The sequence below is a fragment of the Hippopotamus amphibius genome, chromosome 14 (genome assembly GCF_030028045.1).
Source record: "Hippopotamus amphibius kiboko isolate mHipAmp2 chromosome 14, mHipAmp2.hap2, whole genome shotgun sequence".
Taxonomy (NCBI): domain Eukaryota; kingdom Metazoa; phylum Chordata; class Mammalia; order Artiodactyla; family Hippopotamidae; genus Hippopotamus; species Hippopotamus amphibius.
The window spans coordinates 16,939,279-16,954,520 of record NC_080199.1 but is presented as its reverse complement, the minus strand read 5'-3'; the positions used below and the strand labels follow the sequence as shown (position 1 = coordinate 16,954,520).

General features: G+C 38.7%; 1 protein-coding gene across 1 annotated transcript in view; it reads right to left on the bottom strand.

The window, feature by feature from the left end:
* LOC130835712 (ATP-binding cassette sub-family C member 4-like) overlaps positions 1-15,242 on the bottom strand; it is a 153,346-nt gene that overhangs the window by 15,927 nt on the left and 122,177 nt on the right. Inside the window, exons 27-29 of the mRNA XM_057707474.1 lie at positions 15,046-15,135; positions 9,096-9,268; positions 8,557-8,662 (exon numbers count right to left, since the gene is read on the bottom strand). Of these exons, the coding sequence (XP_057563457.1) occupies positions 8,557-8,662; positions 9,096-9,268; positions 15,046-15,135 (369 nt within the window). The remainder of the gene's footprint in view (positions 1-8,556; positions 8,663-9,095; positions 9,269-15,045; positions 15,136-15,242) is intronic.

Genomic DNA, 15,242 nt, shown 5'->3' with positions numbered 1-15,242 from the left:
GGCAGGAGGCCATCAGTGATCATGGGGTGGCTGCAGGGAGAGGTAAGGGAAGGACAGGGTGGAAGAAAAGCCCGAGGATAGGAAAGAGATGCTGGGAACAGCTTTCAGTACGGGGACAAGTAATAAAGGGAGATCTCGCATAGAGACAAGTAGAGCTGAGAGAGGAAGAGCTGAGTGTCAGACCTCTGTTTTTGGCTGCCAGGTGACACAGGGAGTTATCAAACTTTGGATGTTGGGTCCCTCATAAAATTGGTTCTTGTGATTTTCTCAGTGACTAGACAATGTGGCACATATTAACTCAAAATCCTTTCTTAGATCTTGAAATAATAAATCATTCCTCTCACTGGGGAATGATGAAGGCTAGGTCACAGTGACCTCCACAGCTGCTCTCCCAAAGCTGCTGCTTTTGCATGTAAGCGCCCCGTCATAAAGCATTTCTTCTGCCCGATTATTTTTTCTACCTCCATATTAGTTACCTTTCCCTCTGAAAATGAATGAAATCTCTTGGGATGATTTTGCAGGAGTTTTTCTCTTCTGAAATTATTCTAACTGCAGCCATGTAGGCTTATGAAAGAAAAGTTCCATGAAGGTGAAAAACAGAATTTAAGTAAAACTCTAGTAGGTATGAGTTATTTTTGTGCTTTTCAGGTGGGTATACTACAACAGTTTCTGGTTTTGATTTCTCTGGGAAAAATTCTACTAAGAAGAGGTTTGAGTTGAGGAAGAAAGGTAAAGAATATAAAACCATAAGATTGTCTATAAACAGAAGAGGTGGAATCTGAGATTCCTGGCCGTGGTTTTCGTCCTTCCTCATTCATTTCCAAAGAATTCTCCAACTGTAGACAGTGAAAATATTGAACACAGGCAACAATATTGTTAGAGCAATTGCAGATTTTCATATGCTTGCTGTATTTAACGTTGCTAGGGAGAATCCGGGATGTTATGAAGACGGGAGTGTGCAGGGATTGGAAGGTGAAGCTGTGCTATTGACTGAAGAGAAAACAGGTCAAATGCACTCAGCTAATCCTAGAAACTATAGGAAGAAGCCATCTTTAAGGCACAGATAGTCTTTTAGGAGAAAGAGGATTTCTAATTTGTCTGTCTTGCTCCACTATCTGAAGCAAATGAGGAAGATTAAATTAGCTGTCATTATGACATCATCATGTTTAATAAAATTAAAATTGAGAGAGTATCTTTGTAAAATAGAATTCTGACACATTAATGGTGCTTAATGAACCAAAGCTGGGTAAATCCCTTTGGAGAGCCAACACATAAAGCTATTAACTAGGTCACAGTTGTTTCCCAACAACCTTTTGTTTGATTTACTTACAGTAAACAAAACCATATAGGTCCATTTTGGGGCAGAAGTATTTACCAGTGCAACAAAATGTAATGATTACACCATAGCACTTGCAATGACAGGACTTTATGGTGACAACACTGTGGGCTATGCTCTTCATCAGCATCTGTCACCTCCCCAGCTACTCCCCAAGGCTGGCTGGCTGGCCGTCCTCTGGACCATCAGGCTTTGCAGCAGGTTGGCTTGTCTTTATGTCCCATTAAAGCTTTCAGAACAGACAATGACTTGCTTTCCAGAAAGGAAAGAGCTGTCCAATTTTCCCAGCACCACTTACTGAAGAGGCTGTCTTTTCTCCATTGTATACTCTTGCCTCCTTTGTCAAAGATAAGGTGCCCATATGTGTGTGGGTTTATCTCTGGGCTCTCTATTCTTTTCCATTGATCTGTATTTCTGTTTTTGTGCCAATACCATACTTTCTTGATCACTGTAGACTTGTAGTATAGTCTGAAGTCAGGGAGCTTGATTCCTCCAGCACTGTCTTTCCTTCTCAAGACTGTTTTGGCTATTCAGGGTTTTTTGCGTTTCCATACAAGGCGTAAAATTTCTTGTTCTAGTTCTGTGAAAAAATTCATTTGTAATTTGATAGCGATTGCACTGAATCTGTAGATTGCTTTGGGTAGTATAGTTATTTTCACAATGTTGATTCTTCCAATCCAAGAATATGGTATGTCTCTCCATCTGTTTGTGACGTCTTTGATTTCTTTCAGCAGTGTCTTATCGTTTTCTGCATACAGGTCTTTTGCCGTCTTAGGTAGGTTTATTCCTAGATATTTTTTTCTTTTTGTTGCAATGGTAAATGGGAGTGTTTCCTTAACTTCTCTTTCTGATTTTTCATTGTTAGTGTATAGGAATGCAAGAGATTTCTGTGTGTTAATTTTGTATCCTGCTACTTTACTAAATTCATCTATTAGCCCTAGTAGTTTTCTGGTAACAACTTTAGGATTTTCTATGTATAATATCATGTCATCTACAAAGTGACAATTTTACTTCTTTTCCAATCTGAATTCTTCTTATCTCTCTCTCTCTTTTTTTTAGAAGATAAAAAATAGATAGGCTTTGTATCGCCAGGCAAAGGGAAGACACAGTAGACTAGTGCCTCAAGAACCGTGCCCTCTCTTTGGGGAATCGAAGATTTTATATGTGGGGCTTGCAATCTGGGGTATATGATAAGGATCAAAGTAGTGAAGGTCTTGAATTTCTTTTCTTCTGCAAATTCATGGCCAAAGCTGGCATCAGGCAGCTCAGCAACTTGGTCTGGTGTCCCTGAAGTTATCAGCCCATGACCTTCTTTCTGAAGTGAAGAGTGCTACGAGGGAGTGTAGGGGGAGAAGAATGCCAGGTGCACAGGGTGATTCACATAGAGTCAGAGAGTAATCAGCTTTGTGAAGGACAAGTCTAGCTACAAGTGTTTGTTAGTAATAACAGCTAAAGATACCAAGGTTGCTTAACTCTTTTGGGCCTGTTTATGCTGTTTCCCTGGCCTGTTCATTGTCTCATTATTTTTCCTGGTTATCAGGAGAGGAGAAAAAAAAACTCATTTCTGTAATTGTTGGCAACAGGTTTCCTCAAGGTTAGGCTCGGGTTTTGTGTTTTGGGGAGGAAGTCAACAGAGGTAACTGCAATTCTCAGCAAATCATGTCAAAGTCACGTTCTACCAACATGATTTATCATGAATGATGCTGACATCATTAGTGTTTACAGGTTTCTCCACTGAAACATTAACTCCCCTCCCCTCTCTTCCACACTGTATTTTTGAGAAACAAGTCACTACATGCAGAGCACACTTCACGGGTGTCCCACCTCTTTGATGGGGAAGTACTGCATAAACTTTTTGGTGTTCTCTATGGGATGCTTTTGCTTCTAGGCGCTTTTAGTGGGTAGGGCTAGGATATAAATGCATGCACACTAATTGTGTGTGTATACATGCATCTCCCATCAGTACTGACATCAAGCTGACAGTTCAACTATGTCCTTCCTTTTTTTTTTTCTCTGATTGCTGTGGCTAAAACTTCCAAAACTATGTTGAATAATAGTGGTGAGAGTGGGCACCCTTGTCTTGTTCCTGTTCTTAGAGGGAATGCTTTCAGTTTTTCACCACTGAGAATGATGTTGCCTGTTGGTTTGTCATATATGGCTTTTATTATGTTGAAGTAGCCAAATGTAAAAGAATGAAATTAGAACACTTCCTAATACCATATACAAAAATAAACTCAAAATGGATTAAAGAGCTAAATGTAAGGACAGAAACCTTAAAACTCCTAGAGGAAAACATAGGAAGAGCACTCTATGACATAAATCACACCAAGATCCTTTTTGACCTACCTCCTAGAATCATGGAAATACAAACAAAAATTAAAATGAATGGAACTTAAAAGCTTTTGCACAGCAAAAGAAACCAAAAACAAGACAAGAAGACAATCCTCAGAATGAAAAAAAAATATTCGCCAATGAAGCAACTGACAAAGGATTAATCTCCAAAATATACAAGTAGCTCATGCAGCTCAATATCAAGAAAACAAACAACCCTATCCAAAAATGGGCGGAAGACCTAAATAGACATTTCTCCAAAGAAGACATACAGATGGCCAACAAACACATGAAAAGATGCTCAACATCACTAATCATTCGAGAAATGCAAGTCAAACCCACAATGAGGTATCTCCTCACACTGGTCACAATGGCCACCATTAAAAAATCTAGAAACAATAAATGCTGGAGGGGGTGTGGAGAAAAGGGAACCCTCCTACACTGTTGGTGGGAATGTAAATTGGTACAGCCACTATGAAAAACAGTATGCAAGTTCCTTAAGAAACTAAAAATAGAACTACCATATGACTCAGTTATCCCACTACTGGGCATATACCCTGAGAAAACCATAATTCAAAAAGATACATGTACCTCAATGTTCATTGCAGCACTATTTCCAATAGCCAGGACATGGAAGCAACCTAAATGCCCATCAATAGAGCAATGGATAAAGAAGATGTGGTATATATATACAATGGAATATTACTCAACCATAAAAAGGAATGAAACTGAGTTATTTGTAGTGAGGTGGATGGACCTAGAGTCTATCATACAGAGTGAAGTAAGCCAGAAAGAGAAAAACAAATACCATACGCTAATTCATATATATGGAATCTAAAAAAATGGTACTGATGAACCCAGTGGCAGGACAAGAATAAAGACATAGACACAGAGAAGAGACTTGACACAGCAGGGGAAGGGGAAGCTGGGACGTAGTGAGAGAGTAGCATTGACGTATATACACTACCAAATGTAAAATAGACAGCTAGTGGGAAGCTGCTGCATAACACAGGGAGATCAACTCGATGATGGGTGATAACCTAGAGGGGTGGTATAGGGAGGATCGGAGGGAGGCACAAGAGGGAGGGGATATGGGGATAGCATAGACAGAGCTGATCCACTTTGTTAAACAACAGGAACTGGCACAACAGTGTAAAGCAATTATACTCCAATGAAGAGCGGTGGCCGGAGGGTGGGAACAGAAAGGAAAGAGGAACAGGCATCCCTTGGAGCTATTGCGGGTTCAGTTTCAGAACACCAGCATGAAATGAATATTGCAATAAAGTGATTCACATGAATTTTCTGGTTTCTCAGGCATACAGAATTATGTTTACACAACACTGTAGCCTAGCAAGTGTGCAACAGCATTATGTTTGAAAAAACAATTCACACACCTTAATTTAAAAATAATTTATTGCCTAAAAATACTAACCATCATAGGAGACTTCAACAAGTCATCATAGTAACATCAAAGATCAGTGATCACTGATCACCATAAAAAATGTAATGATAATGAAAAAGTTTGACATATTGTGAGAATTACCAAAAGGTGACACAGAGACATGGAGTGAGCAAATACTGTTGAAAAAAATGGTGCCCATAGACTTGCTTGATGCAGGGTTGCAACAAATTTCAATTGGTAAAAAAAATGCAGTATCCTGGAAGTGCAATACAACAAGATGTGCCTGTATTTCTAAAGCAAGCAAGAGAAAAATTGCCTCAAAAATCAAAGGTTTGAGAAAGAACATTATTTGTGGTACTTTTGCTGAATTGAAGGTCAGCTGGTAATCAGAATCTCTAGAACAAAACATAAGGTTTACACCTGGGGTGGATGGAGCAGGAGAATTCCCCAACTCTGAAGCTAGGAGATGCATGTCTTTTTGGTCCCCTGGGGTCTAATCTTGCCATTTCTGCCAAAGGAGTCATCAACTACAACCAGCTCAGATCAAGATGTAAACAAGTGGCCAAGTTTACATCTCCTGGTGGGACCTCTCTGTGACATCCCTGATTAACTCTTGGCCAGGGAGCCCTAAACTGAAGGTGTCCCAACACAGGAGTGGGAAGGGCAGCTTCACAGTGAAGGACAAGGTCCACCACAGAAAACAAGGTCAGTCATCACAAAGGTGACAGGCTCCCAAGAGAACCCTTGCATTTCCCTTTCCCTCCATCTTCCCCGTTCACCCAGATGCTCAGGCCCCACAGCCAGAAACCAGCATCAACTCCTCCCTCTTCCCTCAGATCCCATGATCAATCCATCATATGGTCTGCTTGGCTCCTCTTTGTTATCTACCCCAAATCCAACCTTCTCACCACTTCCACTGTTAGCACCTTAGTCTAAGCCACCAACGTTGAAAGAGAGAACACAATTGTAAGAGAGAGTGAACACTGCGTTTGGAGAACTGAAAGACCATCAAGGTGGTTTTAGCTATAAAGGCAAGAGGCAGAGCAGAGAAGGACAAAACTAAAAAGGTGGGGAGGGGCCAGGCTGTATATTGTTTCATAAAACTATGTTAAAGATTTGTTTAAAGACACGCACCAAGAGAGAAAAATTTGAATTTATAGAAATTTACCAGGAGACACTGGTAAGTAAAGCATTAAACAAATGAACATATTTTGATAAAGGCAACTAAGTTGATTGGTTCAGGGGATAGAGACATTCCTATCTGTGGATCAAATGCTGATGGATAAGACTTAGGACTGATCAGCTGACATGCCTTCCAAAATCTGTCTTTCCTCACTGTTTCCTTAACCAATCATACATTCCAAGGTGACAGTATTTCTAAGAATTAGATAAGAAAAAGAAGCTGCTACTATTAATGCTGTAATGCCAAAAACTAAAAATAAATCTGCAGGGTACATTTACAAGTAAAGAACCTATTTGAATGGACCCCTAACAGAGCTGTGGATCAAGTCATATTTCTGCTGCTGCCTCTAAAGCCTGACAAAGGGCTTGAAACAGGTAACTTTCACAGCATAATTCATTTATTATGGAAGAAGGATGCTTTGGGGGACAGCTTTTCAAATATAATACAATGTTGAGAGATAAAGAACAAAAAAGCAACTGGTAAAGAGCAGAAATAAAAGTTACTTTTCCAATTAGCACTCAAGAACACAAAATGAGATACTGAGGATGCCCAATGCTAAAAAACATTTCTGGAATTTAAGAGTCAATGTCCTGCAATCTTGGAATGTCACCTGGACCCCCACAAAAGGCTGCAGGGGAGGCCTGCTTCCTCCTGTGATGTTCTAGTCCAGATGACCACACACACTGAAGTCTAGAGCATCCCTCTGGTTGAGGATGCCCCCGACCTGTCACCTGCCTCCCCAGAGCTCACTCGTCACTCGGGGGAGTGAGGCTAAAGGCACCGCTTCAATGCTGACAGTCTGGTACCTACTCAGTGCCCCACTGATGATCCCATCTGACAATACATGTGAAGTAGGCTGGGAGGTGATATTCCAGAAACTGCCCAAGAAGTCAAAAGAGACAGTTCCATGATCACTGGACGTACGTAAATTTGGATATTATTGACCGCTTATTGCTGATTATTACCTGTTTAGTATGGACCATCAAAATACAGAAAAATACCTTATATTCCTTTGGGATTATATGCAGCCAAAGGTTCCTCCTTTGCAGGATGCTTTATCATTTTATAAAGCCACACCCTAACATTTATTTAAACTCAGCAAGCAATAGAGGGAAAGAACAAAGAAAGAGAGAAGATGAAAAAGAGAGAGAAAAGGTATAGAGGGAGGAAGGAAATAAAGCTAAGGAAGTAAATAGTAAATTACTAAGGAAGAAAGAGCCAATCAAACCTAAAAGGAAGACACTAGACAGATATCCAGAGGCCAAAGCTTGGACACTGCCGTGTGTGCAGAGTCCAGATCTACTGTGCAAGAGAATTGCTAATTGTTTATCTACAATCTCATAGCCCTGATTTACCTTTCTTTCTAAACTCTCATCTGTGACGCAGAGCCTGAGTCTCTGCAAGTCTCATTTCAGAGCCTCTCTGGCTAGCTGGCCTTTGTAAGGTTTTGCCAGTGGTGGGTACTGGAGGGAGACTGATGATGGGAATCAGAGCTAACGGTCTACCTGGTTTCGGCTACTCCTGCAACATCACCTTTGCAGTGGGACCTAACTCCAGTTCCCAGATTCTATTAGCACATGGAGAACTAGCCTCATTGTGCTGTCTCACTAATATGACCAGAAACTGGACAGTGACCTTTCCTTGGAGGTCTGAGCACTTAATCTTTAGGGGCTCTCTTCTGAGTCCTAGGTCGGGAGATCTGTCCTAGGACACAGTAGCTGCTTCCTAAAATTATTACCCCAGTGTTTCCTTTCATTTTCTCTAGCCCTCTAATTCCTACAAAACAAATTTCCTGTGTTAAATCCTTTCTGTAGAAATACTTTATTTTTCTCACTAGGCTTTTTCTTCTCATGGACCCCCCTCTGACCCCAACAGCTGAGAAATTTTGCAATCTTAGCCAACAACCTCCTGGTAGTCTAAATGGGAGGCTAATTTTTTGATGAATAGAATCCAAAAATGCTGAAACAACTGTGACATAGTTGTGTTCTACCCCCTGAAATATGAAGCTGTAACCTGGATTTGGAATATTTTCATGGTTGGCCATCTTAAAAAATGACAATTCAAATAAACTTTTAATATGAAAATATAAGATATTGGACATTATTTAATACATATTTAATATATTAATATTTAATAGCACATTCTGAAAGTATAGTTAAGTACTTGAGTTATTTTCAGGAATGAGAGGAGAAACTAAGAGAAAATTAAATTACTGGAGTTTCTTATCAAGTTTCACAAGGAAGGATGAGTTGAAAAATTGAACATAAATGGAAACAACTGAAATTCCTCAGGTGAGGGTCTTACCATTATCGATTCACAGTCAGTAATGGTGCCCAGCCTGTGTGTGATGGTTATCACCGTGCACTTGGCAAATTTCTCACGGATTTTTTTTTGTATTAACTCATCAGTTCTGGAATCAAAGAAGTTGATTCAGTTCAGTAAAGACAGGAAAAGCAGACTCAAGACATAAAAATATATGATATTTTTATAACATTTTTAAAAATCAATACTTTAACATATAATCTTGTTCCTAAAAAACTAAGTACAAAAAGTCTATTTAGAAATTTACTATTTTTCATGAAACAATGGAAAATAGTATTCCTTTAAAATTGTTTGAAACTGTCAGGAGCTGGATTTAGGAATCTGGCTCTCCTAGGACACCTCATAACAACATCAACACTATATAACATGGTTTGGTTTCTTTGTTTTTTGGAATTAGTATTATCGAGACATGTCTTTGTGGCAAAGAGAGCACTTAGAAACATTTCTAAGCATCACTAAATGACTTCCATTTACCACAATTAAAATTCAGATTCCAGGTTTCCTGGACCTCAGCTCCATACCTTGGATCCACATTTGATGTGGCTTTGTCAATAATTAATATCTGATTTTTCCGGAGAAAAACCCTGGCAAGGGACACCAATTGTCTCTGTCCGACACTCAAGTTCAATCCGGATTCTGCTAATTCAGTATTCATTTTACCAGGAAGAACTTCAATGGCTTCTTTCAGTTGTACCTGTGGATACAGAAAGAACGACATTTTCCTAAACAAACTGCTACAGAAGCAGACAAACCTCTTCGACATTAGAGCTTTAAAGTTCTCAGGATTTCTTATATATCTTACATGTACAGCCAGGTGATGGGAAGAGCTCCTTCCAATACCCATTCACTGAGAGATGGTAGAGTCAAGTCAGAACAGAAAGATAGTGTCCCCTATCCCTGCCACATGACATCCACCATAAATCCCACTAGGAATTAATTAAGGAAGTCTTTCACAAAATGAAGCTATTTTGGGACTTCCCTGATGGCACAGTGGTTAAGAATCCTCCTGCCAATTCAGGGGACATGGGTTCGATCACTGGTGCAGGAAGATCCCACATGCCGTGAAGCAACTAAGCCCATGTGCCACAGCTACTGAAGCCCACGTGCCTAGAGCCTGTGCTCTGCAATAAGAGAAGCCATTGCAATGAGAAGATGGAGCACCGCAATGGAGAGAAGCCCCCACTCACAGCAACTAGAGAAAACTCGTGCACAGCAACGAAGACCCAACACAGCCAATAAATAAATAAATAGATAAAATTTTTAAAAATGACACTATTTCTCACAATGTGGTTTAAACAGAAAAGTTAAAATGATCTTTATGGTTCAGTCAAGTTTTCCAACATACACTTTGCATAGGAGTTGGTACACTAAAGGAAAACTTAAAAAAAAAAAATTACGGAAAGTATGGTTCTCTAAAGATATAATCCTATGAGCATGTTATCATTTTGTAAAGTTTAAAAAATAAAATTCAAACAATGGCAAGCTGCACCTTACACATTAGTAATCCTGGAGCCTATTCTGGTGGTGGTCCTTTCCCAAGTTTAATCCTATAAATACTGGACCAGTCAAGTGCATTTTCTTCAATGTCATAAATATCTTGCAGTGAATGAAAACTCACGAAAAACAGGACACAACGTAATATCTTATTTCCCGCAGAATATGGATATAGGTGGTGCTTATATTACTCTATCTTCATAAAATTATACTCATAAGATTAAAACAACAAACTTTTAACCACTAAAGATAATCTGAAAGTACATTTGGTGGTAGGGGTCAGTTCAATGAACATTTGTTTTGGAGAAATATTATAGAACAAGAACCAAACTCAGGCTTTACTTGAAGTTAAAGATCAAGGAAGAAATACACGTCAGATTAAGAGACCAACAGATTGATGAGTGATGGCCAATAAGTTATTTGACACATTACAATGTCAAATAACAAAACAGCAAGGGTGAGTGAGCAGCGTTTTCATGGTATCCTAAATGCTGGAGCACTTCTATGAATGTGATCCTGAATTGTGCTTCTGATGGAGTCCAAACCTGAGAAAGGGTAATTCTGAGTTAGGATTAACTGTGGTAAGGTTGTATAGCACTAGCATGAAAAGTGTACAAAATCTAAAGGGTAAGATTTGGACTGTGGTGCAAGTGGTTGGTCTTTCTTAAGACTGACATCCTGACTTTGAAGATAATCTCACACTTGCCCCTGACTTGGATAACATCTCATCGCTAATCTGGTTTTTTACTTTCCGTCAGTTTGTCCGTATCTGCTTCGTGAGGAATCAGGGTTGTGAGGGGAAATGTTTTCACAAAATGCTCTTTTCTTAGATTCTGTCTTCATTCATGGATCAGGGATGGTTATGAGAATAATACGAATGTGGAGGACCTCTGTAATGTAACCATATAATCAAGTAATAATTATGAGGATGAAAAAAAGGACAACAGAGGCAGTAGACAATAATAACTAGGAGTTGCAACTGGAGACTCTGAAAACATATTAGATACTAGTGTAATATTACTATTAAAATTTCTTGATTGACATCACTGTGTTACATTATGTAAGACAATGTCCTTGTTCTTCCAAGGAGTATATTTATGTATTTAAAGGTGAATTGCAACTTTTAATAGACATTTCTACTACTTACAAATAATTCAGCAAAACATAGATTATAGAAGAGAGGAAACAAATATGGAAAAATATTAACAGCTGCTGAATGTAGGTGAAGGTGTATATATGTTCATCATACTATTCCTTCCATGTTCCTGTGATTTGAAAATTTTAAAACAAAAAATTGGAGGCTTGAAGACAGACAACCTGGGCATAAGTTCTGCCTGGCTAGCCAACGGGGCAAGTTCCTATCTTAGCTTCCTACACTCTGAATAAAACTATAATCTCATAATAATAAAGGTAGGTACCTCCTAACATTGTCGCAGTATAAAATGAGTCAGTATGTGCAGAATTTACAACATATCAACAGACATTGCCCATTATTAATAATGCTGTCAGCTGGTCCCTCTTCTTGTTCTGCTTTATTTTTCTCCTTTGCATGTATCAGCACTGAGACTTTGTTACACATGCACTGGCTTGTTTTCCATCTTCTCCAAGAGAATTTAAGCTACAAATTGATGAGTGTGATAGCCCCAGAATCTGCAACGACACCTGTCTAACAAGCTCTCGCTAGATATTTGTTGGCTGTATGAATGAAGGCAGAAGTGATCTCGTTGTGCGAAATACCTATTCCTATAAATTAGAAAATAAATCCATATAGAGGTAGATAATTTTATACATAACACTTCTCTTATTAAGTATAAGTGTAAAAGGAATATACTTTTAGAACAATTAACTGGCTCCAAGACATCACAACATCACACTTTAAACTGTGGAAAGCACTGATAAAGTTATAATTTAAGGAAAATAGAGCAAATAATACTATTGAAAACTATACATCTCAATATAGAATGCTTCAGATCATTTTTGAGCTTGGGAAAATAATAAAATATAGCAAAACTGAAAAATAATAAACTGAGTTTATAAGACATCCTATTTCTATCATCATAAATATTTTCAGAGTAACCTACTACATGTCCTGTATCTAGCAGGCGTCAGCACCCCTCACAGGAGGTGAATACAGATGTCAGATGGTTTCCACATTTTGTGGAACCTTCTTATTTTTCAAAAAGCAAGGCTGGTGTGGGCTGGAAGGAGACAGTGAAATGCAATCAACACATGGGGAAGAGTGTTTCCTAGAGCAGAGCCATCAGGACATAAAGAGAGAGCCCGTTCACCTAAATCCAAGGCCCAGGGAAATGGAAATGTGACCTGTCATCAAAGCAAGGACTGAATCACGTGGTTCCTGATGCACAGGCTGCTGATGCCCAGATTTCTGTATCTTGGTTTCCTGTACGAGGAGACATACTTGTGTCCTAACAGAGATACTATCAATGTCAAATGTTTAACTGCATGATTTCTTCCCAGTTTTGACATGATATACCATACTCTTAATTCCATATACCAGTATCTAAGGTATTTTGTTTTTGTCTTTTAACAGAAGCTACACATCAATGATTCATTTCCGGAGTTTAATCTACTGTGATCTTTTCACCTTTGAGTGATAAAGTGCTTCATCTTCAGGCACTACTCATGCTACACTTGTAGAGCTGCCGCTGCTTCTTAGCGCCCCAGTCAGCACTAATTTCTGATGAACTTTCTTCAGTTTACAGTAAGTTGGCTATTTTTCAGTATACAAAAAAGGTATTTTCAGCATATTTTGAAAAATAACCAAGATGAGACGGGCAGCATCCATAGGACTGTCTCTCTTCTGAATGTCCATCTCCTCCAAGAGAGAAGGAGGAAGCAGAACTAAGAGGACTTTAAAAAAATAAAAGAAGCATCTTCTCCTTTCAACTGAAGTTCATAAAGAGGGAAACATAGTGGTTCCCACCTACTCACTCTCAGGCCAGCTCTGTGAGTTGGAGTTCACATGTCCAGTTTGGCATCATTTAGAAACCAATGACTGGGATTTTTAGTTCACTTAAAACTTGACTTCACTGCTTTAGTGATGCCTCTTAGTGATAAATCATCCCATCATTCTGTTTCTCCAGGAATTATTTCTTTATGACATTTGTATGTCTTGCAATGAAAGATTTGGTGGGTTTTCTTTTAAAAAGGCATAAAGAAATAATTCCTAGAGAAACACAATGATGGGATGACTTCTCTCAGCAATATCACTAAAGTAACAGAGTCAATTCCAGAAGCAATTCATGGAAACCGCACACTTCACTTTGTGAAATAAACTCATGTTTATTTCTTTTTACAGAAAGTTCAAAACGTAGTATAAAGGTAGACCTTAACATCATCTACCACTTCTGCCACCTCATCATTTTTAGAATTTAGAGGCTGCTAAATTTTATTCTAATTTTTGCTCCTACAGAGGAATTAAGTTTGGCCCAAGTATTAAGATAATTTTTAACAGGATTTGCCTCCCAATTAACATTTCCTCTCTGTCCATGGAACAATATGTTCTAAAATTCTTAAGTAATTTTACTACCTGAGAATCTGTGAAGAGAGACTCAAGCAGGGAAACAGAAAAATACGTTACCAGTACTTCCAGTTTAAGGTGTGTCACAATTTCACCATTAAATCTGTCCTGAGATTTCAAGATCATCGGATCACCCTATCTTTCTTTACATTTGGTGGTTAACTGCTCTCCTCACCTCTTCTCTTCTAGAATTCCACTGTAAAAGACTCACGAACCTAAGTGAAATCAGAGTTGCACCTTTTTTCAGGCAGGAGAAGATGAAGCAATTGGCCTGATTTAGGAGAACAAAATCCCCACAGTTGCTGGAAAGCAGGGTGGGTGTGTAAAGACTCAGTGCCAATGTGCCCTCAGGAACCAGAATTACTGGCAGGAAATTGTCGGGCCCCCAAGTCTGCTTGCTCACAGTCAAAGCTCATCTATATATTACAGACTTTAGAGCTTCCCTGGAAGGGTGACACTAAATGACAAATACGCCAATTCAAAATAACATGGACAATCAGTCACTGACATTTGTGTAACAAAAAAAAAATGTTAAAGAAATATGGACACTTCTCTGAAATGAAGAGACCAACCAAACATTCAGTACCTATGTATTAAGTGCTCACTTATTAAAAGCAAAAGACTGAGCTAGGTCCTATGAGAAATTAGAAGTCTGTCTGTAGTTTACAAGTCTAGAGTTTCTGCCATCAGTAGAATCAATTTGCAAAACTAGGGTGAAAACACAAAATAGTAAGTATTAAAACAGTAACTTAATAGTCAATGTTTTTTTCAAGCAAGGGTGAGGAAATTCAAAGAAGTGGGGCAAGGGCAAACATGACACAAATAACAGAAAATTCTCAGAAATGAACCTATCCTTATAAAAACTGAGCAAAAGTTCCAGGGTTCCGTTACCTGCATTCATGCTGCAGCATTAAAATGACATGATCGCCAATAAATAATCATCATCACATTCCAACTATATAATTCACCTTTATAAACACTTCCTTATGAAACTTCATAGCATTTTATTGGTATGATCTCACTTATCTTTCAATTAACAATGAAAAGCTGCTACTGTCTCCACTTAATAGATGCTTGCTAAGACCAGAGAATTGCAATGAACATAGGAGGGTGATTAGGGTAATTCATTCACTGGGTCACTAGTAGAATTTGAACCCACAGTTTCAATGTCAAGTTTAGTGCTCTGCTAAGGACAAGATAACGCATCTAGTTGTGTGGGTCCCAGGGGAAAAGCTAACATGGAAACACGAGGGGTCACATTGCTGGTTTTCATCCCCATCATCAATACACACACTTTAGGTGCACCCAGGTCATCAATGTTCTCCTAGGAGGTAAACGAAGTCAGTTACACCAATAAGCTCCCCTTAATTACCTGCAATGCTAATAAATGTACACAGATACTGATGCCAACAAGTTAATCACATTGAATAAATTACCTCTTCTAAGGCATTCCACAGCTCCTCATCCGTATGCTCATTGAAGGGATCCAGATTTTTCCTCATTGTTCCAGTGAATAAAACAGGTTCCTCAACAACCCAAAATAGTGAATGTTATTATCTTAACCTCTTTTCATTTACTCCAATGCTTACAGAACAGAATTAAAATATAAAATATCAAAATTCACTGTAATCAA